This window comes from Somniosus microcephalus, chromosome 4, assembly GCF_052327205.1.
Source record: "Somniosus microcephalus isolate GS21.2 chromosome 4, FLI_Smic_1.0, whole genome shotgun sequence".
Classification (NCBI taxonomy): Eukaryota; Metazoa; Chordata; class Chondrichthyes; order Squaliformes; family Somniosidae; genus Somniosus; species Somniosus microcephalus.
The window spans coordinates 85,010,713-85,036,227 of record NC_140990.1 but is presented as its reverse complement, the minus strand read 5'-3'; the positions used below and the strand labels follow the sequence as shown (position 1 = coordinate 85,036,227).

The following is a 25,515-nucleotide window of genomic DNA, read 5'->3' as shown; positions in this document are numbered from 1 at the left end:
CCTTTACGGGAACATGTTGCCATTGTATGATCTCAATCTCCCTTCTGAAAGCCTCCCATTGCTCCGATGCGGATTTTCCTACAAGTAGCTGATCCCAGTCCATTTTGGCCAGATCCTGCCTTATCCTATTAAAATCGGCCTTCCCCCAATTTAGAACCTTTATTTCCGGCCCATCCCTGTCCTTTTCCATGGCCACCTTAAATCTTACCATATTATGGTCACTATCACCAAAGTGCTCACCTACTAGCACTTTTTCCACTTGGCCGGCCACATTCCCTAGAATTAGGTCCAGTACCGCCCCCTCTCTTGTAGGACTTTCTACATGCTGGCTCAAAAAGCTCTCCTGGATGCACTTTAAGAATTCTACACCCTCTGAGCCTTTCACACTCTGACTATCCCAGTTAATATTGGGGAAGTTGAAATCCCCCATTATTATTACCCTATTATTTGCACATTTCTCTGAGATTTGCCTACATATCTGTTCCTCTATCTCCCCCTGACTGTTTGGAGGCCTATAGTACACTCCCAGCAAAGTGCTTGCCCCCTTTTTGTTTTTAAGCTCCACCCATATGGCCTCATTAGAGGACCCTGCTAATATATCATCCCTCCTTACTGCAGTAATTGACTCCTTAATTAATATTGCGACACCCCCTCCTCTTATACCTCCCCCTCTGTCTCGCCTGAAGATTCTGTACCCCGGAATATTGAGCTGCCAGTCTTGCCCTTCCCTCAACCATGTCTCCGTGATAGCAACAATATCATACTCCCATGTGTTTATCAACACCTTCAGTTCATCCACCTTATTTGCAAGACTCCTTGCATTAAAATAGATGCCATCCAGCCTTGCCCTTATATATTTGCCCTGTCTACCAAGCTGACTTGTTTTTTTCTCTATAATTGGCAGCACATCCCCCCCTATTTCAGCTCCCCTCTGTATCCCATCCCCCTGCCAAGTTAGTTTAAACCCCCCCCAACAGTGCTAGCAAACCTCCCCGCAAGGATATTTGTCTCGCTCTGGTTCAGGTGCAACCCGTCCGACTTGTACAAGTCCCACCTTTCCCAGAAGCAGGCCCAGTGATCCAGGAAAGTAAAACCCTCCCCCCTACACCAACTCTTTAGCCACGCATTCATCTGCTCTATCCTCCCATTCCTATACTTACTAGCACGTGGCACTGGGAGTAATCCAGAGATTACAACCTTTGAGGTCCTGCTCTTTAATCTGTTACCTAGCTCCCTAAATTCTTGATGCAGGACCTCATCCCTCTTTTTACCTATGTCGTTGGTACCAATGTGGACCACGACCACTGGCTGTTCACCCTCCCCCTCCAGAATGCCCTGCAGCCGCTCAGTGACATCCTTGACCCTGGCACCAGGGAGGCAACAAACCATCCTGGATTCACGTCTACGGCCACAGAAACGCCTATCTGTTCCCCTTACTATAGAATCCCCTACCACTATTGCTCTCCCACTCTTTTTCCCCCCTTCCTGGGCAGCAGGAGCACCCCCAGTGCCAGGAAGTTGGCTGCTGCTGCCTTCCCCTGGTGAGTCATCCCCCTCAACAGTATCCAAAGCGGTATACTTGTTTGAAAGGGGGATGCCCGCAGGTGTTCCCTGCACTACCTGCCTGCCTTTGTTGCTCCGCCTGATGTTCACCCCCTGTGCTGCCCTGCCCTGAAGCGTGAACAACTCGCTAAACGTGCTATCCACGAGCCTCTCAGCATCGCGCATGCTCCAAAATTCATCCACCTGCAGCTCGAGCGCCGCAATGCGGTCTGCAAGTAGCTGCAGCTGGATGCATTTCCCGCACACATGGTCAGTTTGGGCGAGCGCTGAAACTGGCGTTGCACTCCTATCTTTAGGCGCTAAGCCGGCGGTGCGGACTGATAACGCCGAGGCCGGGCGCAGCGCAGGTGCGGTCATGTTTTGATTGACAGCAGACACCCTGACGCCGGCCAGCTCTTAAAGGGGGAAGGGTCGACTTTGCTGCCACGCCTTGGATAGTGGAGCCCTGCAGCTAGGCCTGAACACTGCTGGTGGACCCAAATAGCGCCTGAAGCCATGCAGAAGGCCCGTGAACGAGCGCAGCGCTTCTCAGAGCATGCTTTGAGGGTGCTGCTTAGGGGGTTGGAAAAGAACAGAGAGATCTTGTGCCCGGACAGTGGCAAGAAGGCTCCCAGGAGGCAGTACAGGAGAGCCTGGAGGGAAATCGCCCTGAGGGTGTCAGCCAACAGCGATGTCCCCAGGACTGGTGACCAATGCCGCAAGAAGTACAACGACCTCACTCGGATGGTGAAGGTGAGTACCCTTTCCAGTGTCCTCCTCATCCTTGCATGTGCACCTCACATTATGGGCAAAGGGACCTCAAAGGCCGAATGGCCAGCCCTCCTCCCGCAGCTATGGCACTGGCATGATCATCAATAGCACTTTCTGCACTTTACACACTGGCCAAGCTATTCAAACATGGGAGGCAGTGCACACAACAACAGGGCACCACACTGGCCAAGCTATTCGACCATGGGAGGCAGTGCACACAACAACAGGGCACCACACTGTACTTAGAGGCCATCCTTTCTCTTGCAGGCCAAGCTGGTGCAGAATCTGAGGAGCCGGACTGTCACCGGGGGAGGCCGTGCCCAGTTCCAGGAGCTCAGTGACCTGGAGGAGCGCGTGGCTCGACTCATGCGTGCCCGGGTGGTTGGCCCCGTTGCTATTGGAGATGCCGACCCTGTGCTGGGCCCCAATGGTAAGGACATGACCGTTTGCACCTCTCTCGTTCCCCTTGCGCTTCAGATCTACAACCTTTGCCACTGTCCGACCAATGCGCATAATGCCACCAATCATGCCTCCCTTGCTGACGCCCTGTCCTCACTCTAAAGCTACTCTTGTGCCTTCCTGCTTTCAGCTGGTGAGGAGGAGGTCCCTGAAGCTGAGAGTGCCAGTCCCTCGGAAGAGGAGGACGACGAGGACCAAGAGGAAGGCGGCACATCGGGGGAACCCTCATCTGCGCCAGGGGATGGCAATGGAGGGGACACGTCTTGCCTGGAGGAGAGCCAGGGGGAAGTGTTGCAGGGGGGTGTAGCACCTGGGCCCAGTGGCGTCCAGGCACGCGGGAAGGGTCGGGCAGCACGGCTGCCTTCTCCCCAGAGGGGGGAAGTGTTGCAGGGGGGTGTAGTTGCTGGGCCCAGTGGCGTCCAGGCATGCGGGAAGGGTCGGGCAGCACGGCGGCCTTCTCCCCAGAGGGGGGAAGTGTTGCAGGGGAGGGCAGTTGCTGGGCCCAGTGGCGTCCAGGCACGTGGGAAGGGTCGGGCAGCTCGGCGGCCTTCTCCCCAGAGGGAGAGTCCGGCCTCCAGTCCGGAGACGGTCCTCGCCCAGGAGGTGCACCTCCTTGATGAAATGTCCGCGGCCTCGGAGCGGCGCCACAACGAGTTCATGGGGGTTGTGGGACAGTTGCCTCAGGCCATTGAGTCCCTGGCTCATAGTGTGGCCGATTTCGGGGACTCACAGGCCAGGGGTGTCGACCAACTCGCGGTAGCACAGGACGTGAGTCGAGAGTTCATGAGTGGTGCCGTGCAGACACTGGCTGATCTGATGCGGGCACAGACCAGGGCAGTTCGGGCACTCACTTCTGCCACACTCGCTGTGTCACGGAAGCATCGCCAGGGCACCCGCCGCCCTGTTGCAGCACAGCGGTCTGGCCTTCACCAGATTGCTGCGCTTGCTGCAGTGCCAGCCCGGCCGAGTGCCAGTGTCTCTGGCGACCAGCGAGCGCCCGGCATCAGCCAGCTTGCCCCCATTGATGCAGCCGCCACTGCCACTCCCCCAGCCAAGCTGCGACGAGCTGCTGGAGAGACTGATGCTGCCCAGCCACAGCTGCAGCAGTCAGCAGCCGGCCCCTCCAGGGCCGGACCTCGTCTAGGCCGACCCCCAAGGGCATCTGCCGTCACGCATTGTGCCCCTCAGGAGCCTTCCCCCAGCCTTGCAACACCCACAGGGCCCAGGTTGAGGCGGAGCAACAGGTCGGGCAGGGGCCGGAGAAGCCTGCACAAGGACTCGCCCTCTTGGCACACCAAGTAGAGTGTGTTGCCAGATGTTTTTTTATATAGGGGTGTTTGTGTTCTGTATGGGGGGGCTTATTTTGCTAACGCCGAAGATGAAGGCAACTGTTTTTTTATATGGGGGTGTTTGTGTTCTGTATGGGGGGGTTTGTCTTGGTTAGGCCGAGGATGAAGGCCAATTGGATGGACAAGTTTTGTTATTCCTCCCCAGGTTGTGGGAGTGAGATATGTTTTTGACTGTTTTTTGGGGGTGTTGTCTGTTTTTCTGTTTCATGTGGGAAGGGCCCTGAGTTTGTTAAATAAAGCTTTTTATTTATTCAGCTTGTCCAGGTGTCATGTTTCAAGTGGTTGTTGCGTTAACCGGCTGAGGGCTTGCGGAGCGGCTGCATTCAGGTGCGTTCATTGCCACAAGCCATTCCCTGACAGGGGGCCTAGAAGTGTCGTTCAATAAGCCGCCGGCGGACGGCCCTTGGACCTTGTGGCTCCCTCCTGGGCTGGTACTCCTCCTCCTCCTCCTCCTCCTCATGGTCCTCCTGCTCGTCCTCCTGAGGTGGTGGTCCAACGTGAGGTGGCAGTGCCTGAGTCCTGCGGATAGCCAGGTTGTGCAGCATGCAGCAAACGACGACGAACTGGGAGACTCTATCCGGCGAATACTGTAGAGATCCGCCGGATCGATCCAGGCAGCGGAACCGTTGCTTGAGGATGCCAATCGTTTGCTCTATGATGTTCCTTGTGGCTTGATGGCTTTCGTTGTATGCCTCCTCCGCAGGGGTCCTGGGCGCGCGGAGCGGGGTCATGAGCCATGTACACAAAGGGTAGCCCTTGTCCCCAATAAGCCATCCCCTTGGTGGAGGCTGTGCCTCGAACATGTCAGCCACAGTAGTCTGGCGCAGGATAAATGCATCGTGGCTGCTTCCTGGAAAGCGGGCATTGACAGCTAGGATGCGCTGCCTGTGGTCACACACCAGCTGTACATTGAGGGAATGGTAGCCCTTCCGGTTGCGGTAATCCTCGGCATTGTCGATAGGTGCCCGCATAGCCACATGCGTGCAGTCAATGGCGCCCTGCACCATGGGGAAGTCGGCGATCCTGGCAAATCCGACTGCACGCTGCTCCTGCCTCTCTAGGGTCATGGGGAAGGAGATGAATTGGTGTCTCCTTGCGAAAAGGGCATCGGTGACCTGCCGGATGCAGCGATGCACGGCGAACTGGGAAATGTTCGCTATGTCCCCAGCAGCGGCTTGGAATGAGCCGCTTGCATAAAAGTTCAGAGCCACCGTGACCTTCACTTCCACCGACAGAGACGTCCTGCACATCAGCTGTGGACGCAGATCTCTGTGAAGCAGCTGGCAGATCTCTGCAACCACCTCCCTTCTGAAGCGCAGCCTCTTAACACAATGCGCGGCAGTCATGGTGAGATAGGACACCTGCTGCCGGTATTCCCTGAGTGGGTAAGGCCTACGTTGCCAACGCCTGATGGCCCCTCTGCGTCTAGGCATGGCTGGCCCTCTCACACAGCGTCTGCGAGCCCTTCGCACATAATGCTGGAACTGAGGGTTGGAACCCCATGCAGCCCCCATAATAAACTTGCAAACAGTGAAATCACAATGAGTGAAATTTCCAAGCTCTGGCCAGAAGCCAAAAATACCTCTCCTATGTTGTCCCAAATCAGGAAGGTCTGTTCCTTGGTCTCTGTCCAGAAATCCAAAGCACTAAAGTCATTGCAGCAAAATGGCTGGCCTTTATAGTTCAGTCTAAGTGCCCTTTAATTAGCGCTCCCCGAGGCCCGCAGGGCCTCTGCTGCGTTCCACTTCACAGTTCTTAACAGCGCCACACCCACATTGGGCGGGCGCCACTGAATTTCCGGTTTGGGGCGCACAAACAGCGTTGCACGACGAAATGACGTCATAAGCTGCGCACGCAGCTGAGCGGGCGCAAACACTTTGCGCCGGCGCTAAATGTCAACTGAAGTTGGGCGTAGGCGCAGATCGGCCTGCGCCCGGGCGCTAAGTGCCTAGCGCTCGAAATCTACCCCTCTTATGGCGCTAACGGCTGGCGGACGCAACTGAATTTCTAGGCCCATGTCTCTAACTATCTGTCCAGATTTATCTTTGGGTAACAGGACAGCCTCCCAAGCAGTCTCCTGGCCGTTTGAGACGGTGCTGCGATTAGTTTATAAGATAACTTCCATTTATCAAATCCTAATTTTCCTTCTATCACTGTGGGGACATATTAACTCAACATTAAGAAACTTAAATTTAATAATGTCCAATATCTTTAAATTCTATTCAGTAATACTGAAGTTGTTGCTTGGTGAACTCAAACGGCTGTCAGTGGAAAGGGTTAACTCCTTCGCAGGCTTTTGAAGGTGGAGTTAAACATTATTGCGTCACTTCACGCAATCCAAAAACATCCCTGACTGAAAGACAGTTGTGGTTTCACACTTTAACTAAACATGAACACTTGGGCTTCATTGGTCTCCCTCTCTCAATTGCTCGTTTAGCTGCCCATCCTCTTGTATGCTTTAATTTATTATTACGCACTCTTTGGGTAGGAGAGCGGTTCCTACTAATTCCTTGATTATATTCTTGTGTCTTACGGGTCCTCCTCCTGGTGTCATACTCGGCCCAAACCGCAGTCCCGCGTGCGCATGCGCGGACTCTCGCTATCCCCAGTGGGAGCAAGAGTGGCCATTCGGCCCCTCGAGCCTGCTCCACCATTCAATGAGATCATGGCTGATCTTCTGCCTCAACTCCATTCACCGGCCTTATCGCCGTATCCCTTGATGCCCTTACTGGTCAGGAATCTATTGACTTCTGTTGTGAATATACCCAATGACTGAGCCTCCACAGCCCTCTGGGGTAGAGAATTCCAAAGATTCACCACCCTCTGTGTGAAGAAATTTCTTCTCATCTCAGTCCTGAATGGCCGACCCTTTATCCTGAGGCTGTGGCCCCTGGTTCTCGACTCCCCAGCCAAGGGAAACATTCTCCCAGCATCCACCCGATCAAGCCCTGTAATAATTTTGTATGCTTCAATGAGATCCCCTCTCATTCTTCTGAATTCAAGAGAATACAGGCCTAGTTTACTCAATCTCTTCTCATACGACAGTCCCGCCATCCCAGGAATCAATCTCGTGAACCTTCGTTGCATTCCCTCTATGGCAAGTATATCCTTCCTTAGGTAAGGAGACCAAAATTGTACACAGTACTCCAGGTGTGGTCTCACCAAGGCCCTATATAATTGGAGTAAGACTTCTTTAGTCCTGTACTCAAATCCTCTTGTCATGTCAATCAACCATCAGCTAGAAGAGGTCACTGGTGAGACCAGTGAAGAAAGAAAGACTTGCATTTATATAGCGCCTTTCACCACCACTGGACGTTCCAAAGCGTTTTACAGCCAATGAAGTACTTTTGAAGTGTAGTCACTGTTGTAATGTAGGAAACACAGCAGTCAATTAGCGCACAGCAAGCTCCCACAAACAGCAATGTGATAATGACCAGATAATCTATCTTTTTATGTTGATTGAGAGATAAACATTGGCTAGGAGACTGGGGATAACTGCCCTGCTCTTTCCCACATTAACAACAGTGACTACTTCATTGTAGTACTTCATTGGCTGTAAAGCACTTCAAGACATCTGGTGATCATGAAAGCACTATATAAATGCAAGTCTTTCTTTCTTGAAATAGTGCCATGGGATCTTTTACATCCACCTGAGAGAGCAGACAGGGCCTCAGTTTAACGTCTCATCCGAAAGATGGCACCTCCGACAGTGCAGCACTCCCTCAGCACTGCACTGGAGCGTCAGTCTGGATTGTTGTGCTCAAGTCTCTGGGCTGGGACTTGAACCCACAACCTTATGCCTCAGAGGCGAGAGTGCTACCAACTGAGCCACTGGCTGACACTAAAGAGCAAGCAGTTCTGATGACAAGTCATCGACCTGAAACATTAACTCTGTTTCTCGCTCCACAGATGCTGCCTGACCTGCTGAGTATTTCCAGCATTTTCTGTTTTTATTACAGAAACGAGGGAGTGATTGCTGACAGGAAGAATGTTGGGTCGTCCTGCGCATGCGCACCTCCCTGGTGGCTGAGGCGAAACACCGACTCGCCCCCACCTGAGCCGCGCACGCGTACCAGATGTTGCGGCTCCGCATGCGTGCCCCATGTTCCAACCGCGGGGTTTTGTGCGCTGAGCATGCGCGTTGCGGACCGATCGGGACGGGCGATTGTGGAGCAGGAGGGAGAACGCGGGGGCCATGAGCACATGCGCGTGACTCGGCGTCAACAGAGCGCTTTCTGGAGCGCCGGGGCTTGTGGGTATTACAGCCGCCATTACTGCTGATCCTTTCAACCAACCTGTGCAGCAGCTGGGGCCTGAAAATCAGCTTCACTGCCCCTAGGGTCGGAAAGGGGAAAATTAAACAACAGTTTGCCTCTGATCCTTTTCTGATCTCAATTTACAGGGTTATAGAAGTGGAGCAGTTACAGGCGGGAAGCTCAGACCAAACATCACGTCAAGATCTGACAGAATCGCTCGATTCATCAGGACATGAATATCATTGGCCTTTGCACATGGAAGGAGAACGCAGCGATTGCAGTGATGACAAACCGCACACATGTTCGGTGTGTGGACGCGGATTCAGCCGATCGCCTGACCTGGTGAGACACGTGCACCATCACACCGGGGGAGAAACCGGGTAAAGGTGGGGACGGTGGGAAGGGAGTCAGTTCCCCGTCTGCAATAGAAGTTCAACGACGCAGTCACACCAGGGACAGTCCGTTCACCTGCTCCGTGTGTGGAAAGGGATTTGTTTGTTCATCCCACCTGCAAACACACCAGCTTGCTCATACTGACGAGAGACCATTTCAGTGTTCTGACTGTGGGAAGAGCTTTAAAAGCCCCAGGGATCTGAAGAAACACCAGTGAGTTCACACTGACGAGAGACCATTTCAATGTTCTGACTGTGGAAAGAGCTTTAAAAGCTCTGGGGATCTGAAGGGGCACCAGCTTGTTCACACTGATGAGAGACCATTTCAGTGTTCTGAATGTGGGAAGAGCTTTAAAAGCCCCGGGGAACCGAAGCGACACCAGTTTGTTCACACTGATGAGAGACCATTTCAGTGTCCTAGCTGTGGGAAGAGCTTTAAAAGCCCCGGGGAACTGAAGCAACACCAGCTTGTTCACACTGATGAGAGACCATTTCAGTGTTCTGACTGTGGGAAGAGCTTTAAAAGCGCCAGGGATCTGAAGGGACACCAGCTTGTTCACACTGATGAGAGACCATTTCAGTGTTCTGACTGTGGGAAGAGCTTTAAAAGCACCGGGGATCTGAAGCAACACCAGCTTGTTCACACTGGGGAAAGACCATTTCAATGTTCTGACTGTGGGAAGAGCTTTAAAAGCCCCGGGAACTGAAGGGACACCAGCGAGCTCACACTGGGGAGAGGCCATTTCAGTGTTCTGACTGTGGGAAGAGCTTTAAAAGCCCCCAGTATCTGAAGCATCACCAGCGAGCTCACACTGATGAGAGACCCTTTAAATGTTCTGACTGTGGGAAGAGCTTTAAAAGCTCCGGGGAGCTGAAGAGACACCAGCGAGTTAACACTGGGGAGAGGCCGTTCATCTGCTCCGTATGTGGGAAGGGATTCACTGAATCATCCCACCTGCTGGCACATCAGCTTGTTCACACTGGAGAGAACGCCTTTAAATGTTCTGACTGTGGAAAGATCTTTAAAAGCTCCGGGGAGCTGAAGAGACACCAAAACCTACACACTGGGGAGAGACCGCTCACCTGCTCTGTGTGTGGGAAGGGATTCGCTCAGTCATCCAACCTGCTGGCACATCAGCGAGTTCACACTGACGAGAGACCCTTTAAATGTTCTGACTGTGGAAAGATCTTTAAAAGCTCCGGGGAGCTGAAGAGACACCAGCTCCGCCACACTGGCGAGAGGCCGTTCACCTGCTCCGTGTGTGGGAAGGGATTCACTCAGTCATCCACCCTCCTGTCACACCAGCTTGTTCACACTGACGAGAGACCCTTTAAATGTTCTGACTGTGGGAAGAGCTTTAAATGCTCGAAGAACCTTAAGAGACACCAGCATCTTCACACTGATCATAGAATCTAACAGCACAGAAGGAGGTGATTCGGCCCATCATGTCTGTGCCGGCTCTTTGAAAGAGCTGTCCAATTTAGTCCCAAACCCCAGCTTTATCCCCAGAACTCTGCAAACTAGTCCTCTTCAAGGACATGTCCAATTGCTGTTTGAAAGTTCCTGTGGAACCTGATTCCAGCATCCTTTCAGATGGTGCATTCCAGATCTTAAAAACCCTCTGTGTGAAAACAATTCTACTCATTTCCCTCTAGTTCTTTTAGCAACTATTTTAAATTTGTGACCTTTGGTTACCGACCCACTTGCCAGAGTGAACAGTTTCTCCCTACTTGCTCGATCAAAACCGCTCATCATTTTCGCGCCGCCATCTTGGTGGAGCGAAGACAGACCAGTTCCACCTGCAGCACGGCACATGCGCGGCCATCTTGGTACAGGATCAGAGAGTGGGCGAGGCTTCAGGGTCCCAGTGACCAGGAGAGACAATCATTGACTCATTGATTTTATTCTCACTCTGCACACAGCGGGTGGAGAACTGAACCCAACCAGAGTAGAGGGAGGGGGAAAACTGGGAGTGGAGGAAAGAAATGTTGGAGACGGTGCGATAGGTTTGGATTACAGCATAGGGAGGAGGGAGAGTGTGAGGGACGGGGATTTACAGCTTTGAGGGAACGAGAGGAAAGAATGTTCCACAGAAACTAGAATAGTCTGTTCTGAATTTCTATCCTGTACTTACAGTGATAGGTCTTGTAAACTCCTTTTACAGGGTATTAGAAGGGGAGGATTTACAGATGGGAAACTCAAACCAAACATCACATCAAGATCTGACAGTCACTCCATTCATCAGGACCTGAATATCATCGGCCTTTGAATGTGGAAGGAGGAATGTTTGTCTGTTCTGTCTGTGGGAAAAGATTTCAATCATCAGTGTGACTGGAAAAGCACCGAGACACACACACCCGAGTGAGAGTGTTCCAGAGCACTGACTGTGGAAAAAGCTTTAACCAGTTGCACAACCTGAAAAAACATCGCACCATTCACAGCGGGGAGAAACCGTACATGTGTTCTGTGTGTGGACGAGGCTTCAACCGATCGTCCAACCTGGAGAGACACAAGGACACCCGCACCACGGAGAAACCGTGGAAATGTGGGGACTGTGGGAAGAGATTCAATTATCCACCCAAGCTGGAAACTCATCGGCGCACTCACACCGGGGAGAGGCTGTTCACCTGCTCCGTGTGTGGGAAGGGATTCGCAGAGTTATCCAAGCTCCAGATACACCAGCGACTTCACACTGGGGAGAGGCCGTTCACGTGTATTGAATGTAGGAAGGGATTCACTCAGTCATCCAGCCTCCATAGACACCAGCGAGTTCACACTGGGGAGAAACCGTTCTCCTGCTCCGTGTGTGGGGAGGGATTCGCAGAGTTATCCAAACTCCAGATACACCAGAGAGTTCATACTGGCAAGAGGCTGTTCATGTGTATTGAATGTGGGAAGGGATTCACTCAGTTATACCATCTCCAGATACACCAGCGAGTTCACACTGGGGAGAGGTCGTTCACCTGCTCTGTGTGTGGGAAGGGATTCACTCAGTCATCCCATCTTCTGACTCACCAACTTGTTCGCACTGTTAAGAGACCATTTAGATGTTCTGACTGTAAGAAGAGCTTTAAAAACACAAGCGACCTGCTGACCCACCAACGCACTCACACTGGGAAGAGACCATTCACCTGCTCCGTGTGTGGGAAGGGATTCACTCAGTCATGCACTCTGCTGAGACACCAGCGAGTTCACACTGAGGAGCGATCTTTCACCTGCTCTTATTGTGGGAAGGTATTCACTTGGAAGTCTAACCTGCTTAATCACCAGCAAGTTCACACTGGGGAGAAACCATTCATCTGCTCCGTGTGTGGGAAGGGATTCACTCAGTCATGCACTCTGCTGAAACACCAGCGAGTTCACCAGTGATTGCAGAGGTTGGATTCTGCTGTTATTGCTGCTGTTAATCACATCCAGGACTGAACCATGTTCACTCTCGCAATTGGGCTTTGTTTCTGCTGATGTTAATAACTAGAATAACTGGGCTTGAGATTAATATTCTGGACAAATATTAAATAAATCAGCTTTGTTTCAAACACACAGTGTGTCTAATATTTGATTTCTCCATGATAAGAGGAGACTAATTGATGTCCTGTTACTGACTGTTCCATTTTTGGGCCTTTTCTTACTCTGGATTATTTCAGTTCTCATCTAGTTCACCTTCTACCACATCAAACCCCAAACTTGTTCCATTTGTGTACACGGCTTGTGGGTGTCACAGACTGAACTGTAGTGTCTCACTTTACACTCATCTGAAATTCCTTTGAACCACCCCTTTACAGAACTACCTTGCATAAGATTTGAAATCTGTTATTTTCTGTATCATTTAACATCTCTTGGATCCGATTAAAAAAAAAACTCCACACATACTGCATGTGACAGCCTTAGAAATGTTCTGATCTTTGTAATTGTCATTGCTGATTTTGATGGTCTCTTTGATTTAATCTCTTGTTACTGACATACCTTGCACTATTTCTTTAATCGAGATAATTGTTTCAAATACTTCCTTTATCAGGTCTTTAGCTCTTCCGTTGATCCCTGTCAATAATCCTCGGTCAGGGGTTGGGGTTAAGGTGTAGGATTGGGGTTAGTGGTTGGGGCTAGTGGTTATTGGTTAGGATTGGGGTTAGTGGTTGGGGTTAGTGGTTATTGGTTAGGATTGGGGTTAGTGGTTGGGGCTAGTAGTTATTGGTTAGGATTGGGGTTATTGTTGGGGCTAGTGGTTATTGATTAGGATTGTGGTTGGTGGTTGGGGCTAGTAGTTATTTGTTAGGATTGGAGTTAGTGGTTGGGGCTAGTGGTTATTGGTTAGGATTGGGGTTAGTGGTTGGGGCTAGTAGTTATTGGTTAGGATTGGGGTTATTGGTTGGGGCTAGTGGTTATTGATTAGGATTGTGGTTAGTGGTTGGGGCTCGTGGTTATTGGTTAGGATTGGGGTTAGTGGTTGGGGCTAGTAGTTATTGGTTAGGTTTGGGGTTAGTTGTATGGGACTAGTGGTTATTGGTTAGGATTGGGGTTAGTGGTTGGGGCTAGTGGTTATTGGTTAGGATTGGGGTTAGTGGTTGGTGTTGAGTCTGTATGTCCCAGTTAGGTTTAGGATCAATCACTGGACACAGACAACAAGAATAACTTTTAACATGTCTTTACTATTCGAAGGTCAGGGCTGAACTGCCCAGCAAATCCTTGCACAACACTTATATACCGGTGTGGTCACCACCGGTATTACAGTATTACAGTATACAGCAGCCAAGAGAAAGTAGTACATCTCTTAAGGTGGAACTCTTAAGGTGGAACAGGTTACATACACCACAGTTGGGGCTAGTAGTTATTGGTTAGGATTGGGGTTAGTGGTTGGGGCTCGTGGTTATTTGTTAGGATTGGGGTTAGTGGTTGGGGCTAGTCGTTATTGGTTAGGATTGGGGTTAGTGGTTGGGGCTAGTGGTTATTGGTTAGGATTGGGGTTAGTGGTTGGGGCTAGTCGTTATTGGTTAGGATTGGGGTTAGTGGTTGGGGCTAGTAGTTATTGGTTAGGATTGGGGTTAGCTGTATGGGACTAGTGGTTATTGGTTAGGATTGGGGTTAGTGGCTGGGGCTAGTGGTTATTGGTTAGGATTGGGGTTAGTGGTTGGGGCTCGTGGTTATTGGTTAGGATTGGGGTTAGTGGTTGGGGCTCGTGGTTATTGGTTAGGATTGGGGTTTGTGGTTGGGGCTCGTGGTTATTGGTTAGGATTGGGGTTAGTGGTTGGGGCTCGTGGTTATTGGTTAGGATTAGGGTTAGTGGTTGGAGCTCGTGGTTATTGGTTAGGATTGGAGTTAATGGTTGGAGCTCGTGGTTATTGGTTAGGATTGGAGTTAGTGGTTGGGGCTCGTGGTTATTGGTTAGGATTGGAGTTAATGGTTGGAGCTCGTGGTTATTGGTTAGGATTGGAGTTAGTGGTTGGAGCTCGTGGTTATTGGTTAGGATTGGGGTTAGTGGTTGGGGCTCTTGGTTATTGGTTAGGATTGGGGCTAGTGGTCAGGATTGGGGTCAGTGCTTGGGGGTAGTCGATAGGATATTAGGCTTAGGAAATAGTGATTAAGGTTAGAAACCACTATTGACAACGCCAGTGTCACTGGACGCGTCCTTTTCCATTTCATGTTATTGAACCTCACGCAGACGAGTCACAAAACAGCCTCATGAATTGTTCATTCAAGGAACCTTCTTTCTGGCCCGAGCCTGATTTCCTCTCTTCTTTCACATCTCTACAATTCTCACAGAAATAGACATCACGGACATTAGACTTTGTGATTTTGGACAAGAACAGGCGGATCCAGGTATTGTGCAGATTACATCCAATCATCAGCCTGCCTGAAAAGGGCTTCTGACAATAACCTGTCACCAGGCCCCACCAATCACCATCTGATTCCACCATCATATCTTCATCCATTACCCGCCTTTCACCCTCACTGGAGCTGGTTTCACCACCATGACCATTCTCCATACTGAGGCTCTCTGATTCCCATTTATAGCCTCAGTGTAAGTGGTCCCTGCATTTGGTGTCACAGTGTAAATGGTCCCTGGATTTGGTGTCACAGTGTAAGTGGTCCCTCGATTTGGTCTCAAAGTGTAAGTGGTCCCTGGATTTGGTGTCACAGTGTAAATGGTACCTCGATTTGGTATCAAAGTGTAAGTGGTCACAGACAATAACTTGCATTTATATAGTGCCTTTAACATAGTAAACATCCCATGTTGCTTCACAGGAACATTTTCAAACAAAATTTGACAGCGAGTCATATAAGGAGATATTAGGGCAGGTAACCAAAATCTTGGTCAAAGAGGTAGGTTTTAAGGAGTATCTTAAAGGAGGAAAGAGAGGTAGAGAGGCGGCGAGGTTTAGGAATGAAATTCCAGAGCTTGGCAACATAGGAACAGGAGTAGGCCATTCAGCCCCTCGAGCCTGCCCACCATTCAATGAGATCTTACTCCATATACCCACCTTTACCTCATAGCCCTTAATACCTTTGGTTAACACAAACCTATCAATCCCAGATTTAAAATTAACAATTGACCAAGCATCAACTGCTGTTTGTGGAAGAGGGTTCCAAACTTCTAACATCCTTTGTGTGTAGAAGTATTTCCTAACTTCACTCCTGAAAGGTCTGGCTCTAATTTTTACACTCTACCCCCTAGTCCTAGACTCCCCAACCAGCAGAAATAGTTTCTCTCTATCAGTTCCCCTTAATATCTTGAAAACTTCAATCAAATCAACCCTTAACCTTCTAAATTCCAGGAAATACAGCCCTAATTTGTTTAATCTCTCCTTGTAATTTAACCCCTGAAGTCCGGGTATCATTCTGGTAAACCTACGCTGCACTCCTCCCAAGGCCAACATATCCTTCTCAAGGTGTGGTGCCCAGAACTGCTGTCAGTACTCCAGGTGTGGTCTAACCTGGGCTTTGTATAGCTGTAGTGTAACTTCTACCCACTTGTATTCTAGTCCTCGAGATATAAAGGCTAGCATTCCATTAGCCTTTTTGATTATTTCCTGTACCTGTTCATGACATTTTAATGATCTATGTACCTGGATCCCCAAGTCTCTTTGGACCTCCACTGTTTCTAGCTTTTCACCATTTAGAAAGTACTCTGTTTTATCCTTTTTAGGTCCAAAGTGGATGACCTCACATTTGCCTACATTGAAATCCATTTGCCACAGTTTTTCCCATTCACTTAATGTATTAATATCTCTCTAATTTTATGCTTCCATCTACACTGCCTACAATGCCACCTATCTTTGTGTCATCGGCAACTTGCATATGTGGCTTTCTATCCCATCAACTAAGTCATTAATAAATACGGTGAATAGTTGAGGCCCCAACACAGATCCTTGCTGGACAGCATTAGTCACATCCTGCCAATTAGAGCACCTGCCCATTATCCCCACTCTCTGTCTCCCGCTACTCAGTCAATTCCATTGGCTTCAACTTTAGCTAACAGACTCTTATAAGGGACTTTATTAAATGCCTCCTGTAAGTCCATATAAATAACATCCATAGACATTCCCCTGTCCACTACTTCAGTCACCTCTTCAAAAAATTCAATCAGCTTTGTCAGACATGACCGACCTTTCACAAATCCATGCTGGCTCTCACTGATCAACTGAAAATTTTCAAGGTGTTCAGTCACCCTATCCTTAATTATAGACTCTAGTAATTTCCCGACAACAGATGTTAGGCTAACTGGTCTCTAATTCCCTGGTTTCCCTCTCTCACCATTCTGAAATAGCGGAGTGACATGCGCAATTTTGCAATCTGACAAAATGGTTACCAAATCGAGAGAACTTTGGAAGATTATAGTTAAGGGATCTGCAATGTTCTCACCTACTTCCTTTAAAATCCTGGCTTGGAAACCATCTGGTCCTGGGGATTTGTTACTCTTTAGTGCCATTATTTTCTTCATTACTGTTATTTTGGTGAGTTCCCGTCCCTGATTCAATATTGGTTTCCTTGGGATGTCCGGCCTGCTATCCTCTTCCACTCTGTCAATACTGACGCAAAATAATTATTCAACATGTCCGCCTTTTTATTATCATTTACAATGTCACCATTATCAGTTTTCAAGGGGCCCACATTGCTCTTGACTGTAGTGTATGTACCTTTAAGAGAGAACTACTTTTACAGCTCCTGTATACTGTAGTACCGGCAGTGACCACACCTGTATATAAGCCTTGAGCATGCCTCTGTACTGTTAGTCTTTAGACTACCCTCCTCCAGTAAACACCTGTTGATTGTTAATTTACAGCCTCCGTCTAGTTATTGGAAAACATCATACTTTAAGAATCACGGATTCAACAGTGGCGACGAGGTCGATTCGAATCTACCTGCAACTCTGCATTTCCCTTCAAGGATTCGCTCCGGGAGGGCGGTGGAAGAAAGTCGAGGCCAGAAGCACGGGCGTCGACCACGAGCAACCGCCCAGTCGTCCGGCAGAGAGTGAACATCGCAGGGGAGGCTGTTGAGAGCTGGGTTTGGTTCTCCAGCCCGACGATCCAGCAACAGACTGGCAACAGGTACAGCGCAGACCCTTCCCGGAGAGCGGCGGCTGGAGCCGAACGACGGCACAGAAAAGACCAAGCAGCGTCGACGGGGTAAGAGAGAGGGTGAAGCGCACAGGGCGCAGCTGGGGGTTGAAAACCAAGCAGCGTCGACGGAAAACAAAAAGAGAGAGAGGGTAAAGCAGCAGCCGGGTTCAGGACCGAGCGGCGGCAATGAGAGAGGCGCACAGGAGAACGCGCAGAGCACAGCCAGGGCTCAAGGGCTGAACAGCGTCCACGGGGGAAAGAAAGGAAGCACGGGAGACGCCATTGAGCCGCGGAGAAGAAGGGAGAGTGCAGGAGACGCCATTTTAGAAGCCGCAGCGGAGAAGAAGGGCGAGCGCGGGAAGAAAGGAAAGCGCGGGAGACGCCATTTTGTGCCAGCGGAGAAGAAGGGAGAGCGCGGGAGGTGCCATTTTAGACAGTTTAATCACACCCAGGGATGCCGAAGAGTGGCAGCATCACTGCGTTCGACAATGAAGTTGAAGATTGGGCGACATATGTGGAACGCATTGAGGTGTACTGCAAGGCGAATGAAGTGCCAGATGCTAGGAAAACACTGGTTTTGTTGAATTCCATGGGTGCAAAAACTTATGGCTTACTGCAAAACCTAATAACCCCAGAGAAGCCAGTGGATAAGAATTTTGAAAGCATAGTGGAAATCCTACAGGACCACTTAAACCCCACACCACTGCTGATAGCAGAAAGATTTAAGTTCCACAAAAGGAACCAGCATAAAGACGAAAGTAATGCTGAGTACTTAACGGAACTGCGCAAGCTATCGAAACACAGCCAGTTTGGATTGGGACTAGCAGATACGTTAAGGGACAAGTTTGTGTGTGGGCTTCAAAGTGAAGGAACCCAGAAACGGCTTCTATCAGAAAAGGATCTTACGCTGGACAAGGCTTTCAGCATGGCAGTATCACACAAAGCAGCCGCAAGGGGCGCTGCAGAGATACAACGGAGACCACAAGAATATGGCACCAATGAAATGTCATATGGAGCAGGGAAGTGTTATCGCTGCGGCAGAACAACACACGACCATAATGATTGTTGGTTCAAGGACCAAGTGTGCAGACAGTGTGGAAAAGCAGGACACATAGCAAGAGTCTGCAGGTCAGGGAAGAAAACCAGCAGCAAGAAATCTCCACAGGAGAAGTACAAAAAGTTACATAAGGTGATGGACAGTAGTGCAGACGAACAGAAAAGTGATACAGACTCCGGAAGCAAGGAGCTGGGTTGTCTGAAACTACATAAGGTAATCAAAATGGAGGATCACCAGACTATCTGGGTCACGCTCAAGATAGATGGAGTCCAAGTGAAAATGGAATTGGACACAGGATCAGCCCTAACAGTCATTAGCCAAAGGGACCACAAGCGGCTATTTTCACATATACCCTTGAAAGCTACAGAGATTGTCTTGAAGACGTACACGGGGCAAAAAGTCTACCCCAAAGGAAAAATAAGGGTGAACGTGATATACAAAGGCCAGGAAATACCCAAAATGGACGTATATGTATTGCCAGATGGAGGACCACCACTACTAGGACGTGAATGGATCCGGAAGATACAATTAGATTGGCATTCCATACAGGCACTGAAGGTTGAGGCCAAAAAGGATGATGACGTCACACCTGGACGACTGTCAAAAATGCTAACTGATGCACAAGAAGTGTTCCAGGAGGGACTCGGAACACTAAAAGGCATAACAGCGATGATTAAAATAGAGGAAAATGCAAGCCCAAAGTTTTTTAAGGCCAGGCCGGTGCCTTATGCGATCCGACCAGCCGTCAAAGCAGAGCTGGAAGGGTTGGAACGTTCAGGAGTACTGTCCAAAGTAGACTGGAGCGAGTGGGCTACACCCATCGTTCCTTTAATGAAGAGGTCGTTGAGTAATACGCCTGGGGAACCAAAGAAGGTCCGCATCTGTGGGGATTTTAAGGTGACAGTGAACCCAGTCCTTCACACGGTACAATATCCACTTCCACGGATTGAGGATATTTTCGCCTCGCTATCTGGAGGTAAACGCTTCACCAAAATTGATCTGGCCCAGGCGTACCTGCAAATGGAGGTAGAAGAAGCCTCGAAACAATACCTCACGATCAACACTCATAAAGGTCTCTACCAATACAACCGGCTGGTGTTCGGGGTAGCATCGGCTCTAGCTATTTGGCAAAGGGCAATGGATCAAGTCCTGCAAGGGATTCCAGGGACCCAGTGTTATTTGGACGACATCCTGGTCACGGGCGAAAATGACAGTGATCACCTCGCCAACCTGGAGAAGGTGCTCACTAGATTAAAGAAATATGGGCTACGAGCTAATCGCCACAAGTGCGAGTTTTTCCAGAAGCAGATCTCATATTGTGGCCACGTTATTGATGAAGAGGGGTTACATAAGTCCCCTGAAAAGATTGAGGCAGTAGTCAAGGCTCCAGCACCGGAAAATGTGTCACAACTGAGGTCGTTCCTCGGGCTGGTGAACTACTACCATAAGTTCTTACCAAATTTGTCTACAGTATTACACCCACTGAACACCCTACTGCAAACGGAGGTACCATGGAAGTGGAATGACGAATGTAAACGAGCTTTCCAGAAGTGCAAAGAATTGATCACATCAAAAGAGGTGTTGGCCCATTTCAACCCAGCACTACCAATTCGGTTGGCATGTGATGCATCACCCTATGGTATTGGAGCGGTGCTGTCGCACAAATTCCCAGACAGGTTGGAGAGGCCAGTAGCCTTTGCGTCTCGGTCACTAACCTCAGCCGAGTGCAACTACGCCCAGATCGACAGGGAGGCCCTCAGCCTAGTATGGGGAGTAAAAAAATTCAACCACTATCTGCATGGGCAGAAGTTCACCTTGCTGACTGACCACCAACCACTTGTCTCCATCTTTAATCCAAAGAAGGGCGTTCCGGTGATGACTGCACAACGGCTACAAAGATGGTCCCTTTTTCTAGGGGCGAACCAATATGAAATAGAGTATAAGGGCACGAAACAGCATGGAAACGCTGATGGGCTATCACGCCTGCCACTGCCTACTGTGGAGGAAGCACCAGCAGTGGACCCTATCAAAATATTTTATTCGTCGATAATTGAACGATTGCCAGTAACTAACGCGGATATAGAGAAGGAGACCCGCAATGATCCGACACTGTCTCGGGTATATGATTTGACGGTGAAGGGATGGCCAACACATGGCGACTCACTGTTGCCAGCATTCTCACCCAGAAGAGAACAGCTGTCAGTATGCCAGGGGACAGTGATGTGTGGATCCCGAGTGGTAATTCCACCCAAGTTAAGGGTGAGAGTGCTCAATGAGCTTCACGAAGGCCATCTGGGAGGATTGAAAATGAAAAGCCTTGCTAGGGTTTATGTGTGGTGGCCGGGGATCGATCAACAAATCGAGGACCTAACAAAGAGCTGCTCAGGATGCCAGAAGGTCCAAAATGCACCACCAAATGCCCCTCTACACCCATGGGAGTGGCCCTCATCTCCATGGCAACGGGTGCATATTGATTTTGCTGGTCCATTCATGGACTCAATGTTCTTAATAGCAGTGGATGCGCACTCGAAATGGCCTGAGGTGATCAAAATGTCCTCAACCACTACAGAGAAAACTATTGCAGTCCTACGGACCATATTTGCCAGGAACGGCTTGCCAGAGCAGATTTGCTCTGATAACGGACCACAGTTTGTGTCCAAAGAGTTTCGGAAATTTATGAGAAGGAATGGGGTAAGGCATTACACATCAGCCCCGTATCATCCAGCCACCAATGGATTGGCTGAGAGGTTCGTACAAACCTTTAAAAAGGCGATAAGGGCCATGTGCGATGATGAAATTCCACTACAGCATAAGGTGGACAATTTCCTGTTAGCCTACAGAAATGCGACACATGCAGTTACCAACCAGACCCCGGCCATGATGTTCTTTAACTGGAGGTTGAGATCTCATCTGGATTTGCTCAGACCAAATGTTCGAAGAGATGTTGAGGATAAGCAATTCCAGCACATCAATGAGAAGCTGACAAGGAGCTTTAATGTAGGACAACCAGTCTTGGCCCGCGACTACCGAACAGAGAAATGGCAACCCGGAACGATATGCACACGGCAGGGGCCATTAATGTACACAGTGGATGTCGGGAAGAACATTGTGAGACGCCACGTCGACCAGATCCTAGCGTCACAGGAACGAGTCAACCCCATGTCTCGCGTACCTGGGAATGAACCCGACATACTGGTAGCATCTACCTCAGAAACAGTAGCAGCGGAGCTGATGAACTAACCGACGAAAGGGGGCCAGAATCGCCTCCGCACCAAGAACAAGAACCTTAGGAAAGGCGCTATCCCGAAAGGGTCAGGAAGCCGCCTCAAAGACTGAATCTATAAATGGACTATTTCAGTTTAAAGTGCACGTTAAAGTGTTAACTGTTATTTGAATGTTATGGGTGCTGTTAATGTAAAAGGGGAGGAATTGTAGTGTATGTACCTTTAAGAGAGAACTACTTTTACAGCTCCTGTATACTGTAGTACCAGCAGTGACCACACCTGTATATAAGCCTTGAGCATGCCTCTGTACTGTTAGTCTTTAGACTACCCTCCTCCAGTAAACACCTGTTGATTGTTAATTTACAGCTTCTGTCTAGTTATTGGAAAACATCGTACTTTACGAATCACGGATTCAACACTGACCACCATTTTTTTCCTTAGATAATTGTAATAAAAATTGTGTTGATTTTGATAATCCTTACAAGTTTCTTTTCATACTCCCTTTTTGTAGCTCTTACTGTCTGTTTTGTCACCCTTTGTTGTTTGTATTTCTCCCATTCACCAGGATTTGTGCTATTTATTGTATTTCTGTGTACTTGTTCTTTTAGTTTTATGTTGTCCCTTCTCTCTTTAGTCGTCCATGGCTGGGGTTTTAGGTAAGTAGAGCTGTGCATTGAGTGCTGCTCGAGTTTGGTCAGAGGGAGAAAAGTCATTTAAGTGTATTTTGTGAATTTTAATGTGTTAAAAACTTAATTATTTGAAGTGAATTTAATTTTTAAGTGTATATTAAACTGTTGGGGAGTTTAAACCGGAAGTAGAATCCGGCTATAAAAGGGGCGGGACTAGTGCTTGTGCACGGAGTGCTGTGCATTGAGTGCTGCTAGAGTTTGGTAAGAGGGAGAGTTCGGGCAAGTGGGAGGTGAGGGTGTGTTTTTTGTTCTGTTTTGTTCCCCACTCCCAGGCTTAGACAGCACTGCGGAAGTGTAGCAGCGAGACGAGTCAACCAAACAGGCCCCACAGACAGCATTCAAGGAGGAGGTTGGTGATCAGCTGGTTGGTAGGTTTTCTTCCTTCTCTTTTATTCCTTTAAGTTGGTAAGTCCTATTGAATAGTGGTGTAATAGTATCATCTATATTGGGGCAGAGGGTCTTCATAACTAATAATAAGAAATTTAATTAATTACACAGATATGTGTGAACAGGTGATGTGGCACTGTTGCGAAATGTGGGAGCTGGTGGACCCCGTTGAGGCTCACGGTGATTACATTTGCGATAAGTGTTTGCTGCTAGAGGAACTCAAGCTCGATGTTAAAGAGCTTGAGACCGAGCTTCAGACACTGCGACACATCAGGGAGGGGGAGAAGTTCCTGGACTCTATGTTTCAGGAGGTGGTCACACCTATGAAATTAATTACTGCAGATGTAGTCCATGGTCAGGGACAGGACGGTGTGACTACGAGTGAGGACGGTACAGGGATCCAGGATGTAGTGTTGAAGGAGATGCAGCCCTTGCTCTTGTCAAGCAGGATCGAGGTTCTTACACCCTGTGAGGGCGGGAGCGGGGACTGCAGGGAGGAGGAGCAACCTGGCCACAGCACCGTGGTACAGGGGGCCATTCAAGTGGAGGGAGTAAAAAGAAATGTTGTAGTGGTAGGGGATAGTATCATTAGGGGAATTGATAGGGTTCTCTGCAGTCAAGAGCGGGAGTCCCGAAGGCTGTGTTGCCTGCCCGGTGCCAGGGTTAAGGACATCTCTTCTGGGCTGGAAAGAAACTTGGAGTGGGAGGGGGAGGATCCAGTTGTCGTGGTCCATGTTGGTACAAACAACGTAGATAGGACAAGGAAGATGGTTCTGTTGAAGGAGTATGAGCAGCTAGGGGTCAAATTAAAAAACAGAACGTCAAGGGTAATAATCTCTGGGTTATTACCTGAGCCACGAGCGAATTTGGCTAGGATAAATAAAATTAAAGAGTTAAATGCGTGGCTCAAAGACTGGTGTGGGAGAAATGGGTTTTGCTTCTTGGGACACTGGCACCAGTACTGGGACAGGAGGTGTAGTGTATGTACCTTTAAGAGCCCCTGTGTACTGTAATACCAGTAGTGACCACTCGGGTATATAAGCCTGTATAGCTTCTTGTATCTTTTAGTTCACCTCCAGACTTTGTTCAGTAAACACCTGTTAAACCAACTCCTGCATTCCGTGTCTCCATTAACACACAGATACAACAGTGACGATGAATTGGAAACGGACTTACCTGCAATTCGGCAGCAACTCAAGGAGATCGATTCCTCAGACGAAGGTTGAAGAAAAAAAAACCTGTGGTTTCACCAGCTAGCCGGGCTGGTGGCAGGTACTGCACTAATCCTTCCTGGGCGGTGGGCTGGGGCTCGATCGGGTGGCTCTGCAGCGGGGCCGAGCAGCGAGTTGGAAGGCAGAGGCAAACAGAGACGAAGGGTGGAGCACTCGGGAGACGGCCGGCGCTGCAAAGCAGGTCGGCATTCGGACCAAGCAGAGGGAGGGAAAAGTCTCAGAGAGTCCGGCGGGAACGAGTCTCCAACTATTAAAAATATCTGTGTAAATAAAAACCGCGGAGAACAGCGTTGTCAGCAGCAGCAGCGGCGGGAAAGCGTGGGAGGCGCCATTTTTTCTCGGCAGGGAAGAAAGGAAAGCGCGGGAGGCGCCATTTTTGATTTCCAGGATGCCGAAGACTGGCAATATTACTGCTTTCGATAGTGATACAGAGGATTGGACCAAATATGTGGAAAGAGTGGAGGTATATTGCACAGCGAATGAAGTAGAGGATGATAAAAAGGCATCGGTACTTCTAAATCTGATGGGTGCAAGGACATACGGGCTGTTACGAAACTTAATCACTCCAGCCAAACCGATGGACAAGAATTTTAAGGAGATTCTTGATACCCTACAAGAGCACTTAAACCCAACACCGCTGCTGATAGCGGAACAATTCAAATTCTTCAGGAGGAATCAGCACAAGAATGAAAGTAACGCTGATTACCTCACCGAATTAAGAAAGCTGTCAAAGCACTGCCAATTCAGGGCAGGACTGGCAGATTCTCTACGAGACAAATTCGTCTGTGGTCTCCTAAGTGAAGGAACACAGAAAAGGCTACTTTCTGAGAAAGATTTGACGCTGGACAAGGCTTTCAGTGTGGCTGTATCATACAAAGCAGCAGCAAGAGGAGCTGCAGAGATACAGCAAAAGACACAGGACTTCGGCACCCATGAAATGACACGGGGTTTCAAGAGATGTTATCGCTGCAGCAGATCCACCCATGACCAGAGGGACTGCTGGTTCAAGGACAAAGCATGCAGGCAATGCAGAAAGATGGGACACATTGCACGTGTATACCGATCTGGAAAAAAAAATCCACTGACAGAAAAAAAGTCAATAAGGAAAAGTACAGAAAGGTACAAATGATGACAGACAGTAGCTCCGAAGACCAGAAGAGCGATAGCGACTCTGAAAACAAGGGACTAAGCTGTCTCAAATTACATAATGTAATTGACAAAGAAGATTACCAGACCATTTGGGTTACCCTCACGATAGCGGGGTCCCCAATTAAAAAAGAGCTAGATACAGGATCAGCTCTGACCATCATAAGTCGACGGGATTACGAGCGGCTATTTCCACATATACCTTTGAAAGACACATCCATTATCTTGAAGACATATACGGGGCAGAAAGTATACCCCAGAGGGAAAATAAAGGTGCCTGTTGTATACAACAGCAAGGAAATACAGAAGTTGTATTTATACGTTCTGCAAGATGGTGGTCCACCGTTGTTGGGACGTGAATGGATCAGGAAGATACGTTTAGACTGGCACTCCATTCAGGCACTGACGGTGACCAGTAAGAAAAAAAATGATGATGATGTCATACCTGAACG

The 25,515-nt window shown here is 49.1% G+C and overlaps 1 protein-coding gene across 1 annotated transcript; it reads left to right on the top strand.

Annotated features, from left to right (window-relative positions):
- The first annotated feature begins 11,091 nt into the window (after window positions 1–11,091).
- Window positions 11,092–12,139, top strand: LOC147119405 (uncharacterized). The gene has a single exon (XM_085985012.1). It carries the CDS (start codon window positions 11,228–11,230, stop codon window positions 12,137–12,139), a length of 912 nt encoding a protein of 303 aa, XP_085841138.1. The 5' UTR covers window positions 11,092–11,227.
- Window positions 12,140–25,515: the final 13,376 nt, after the last annotated feature.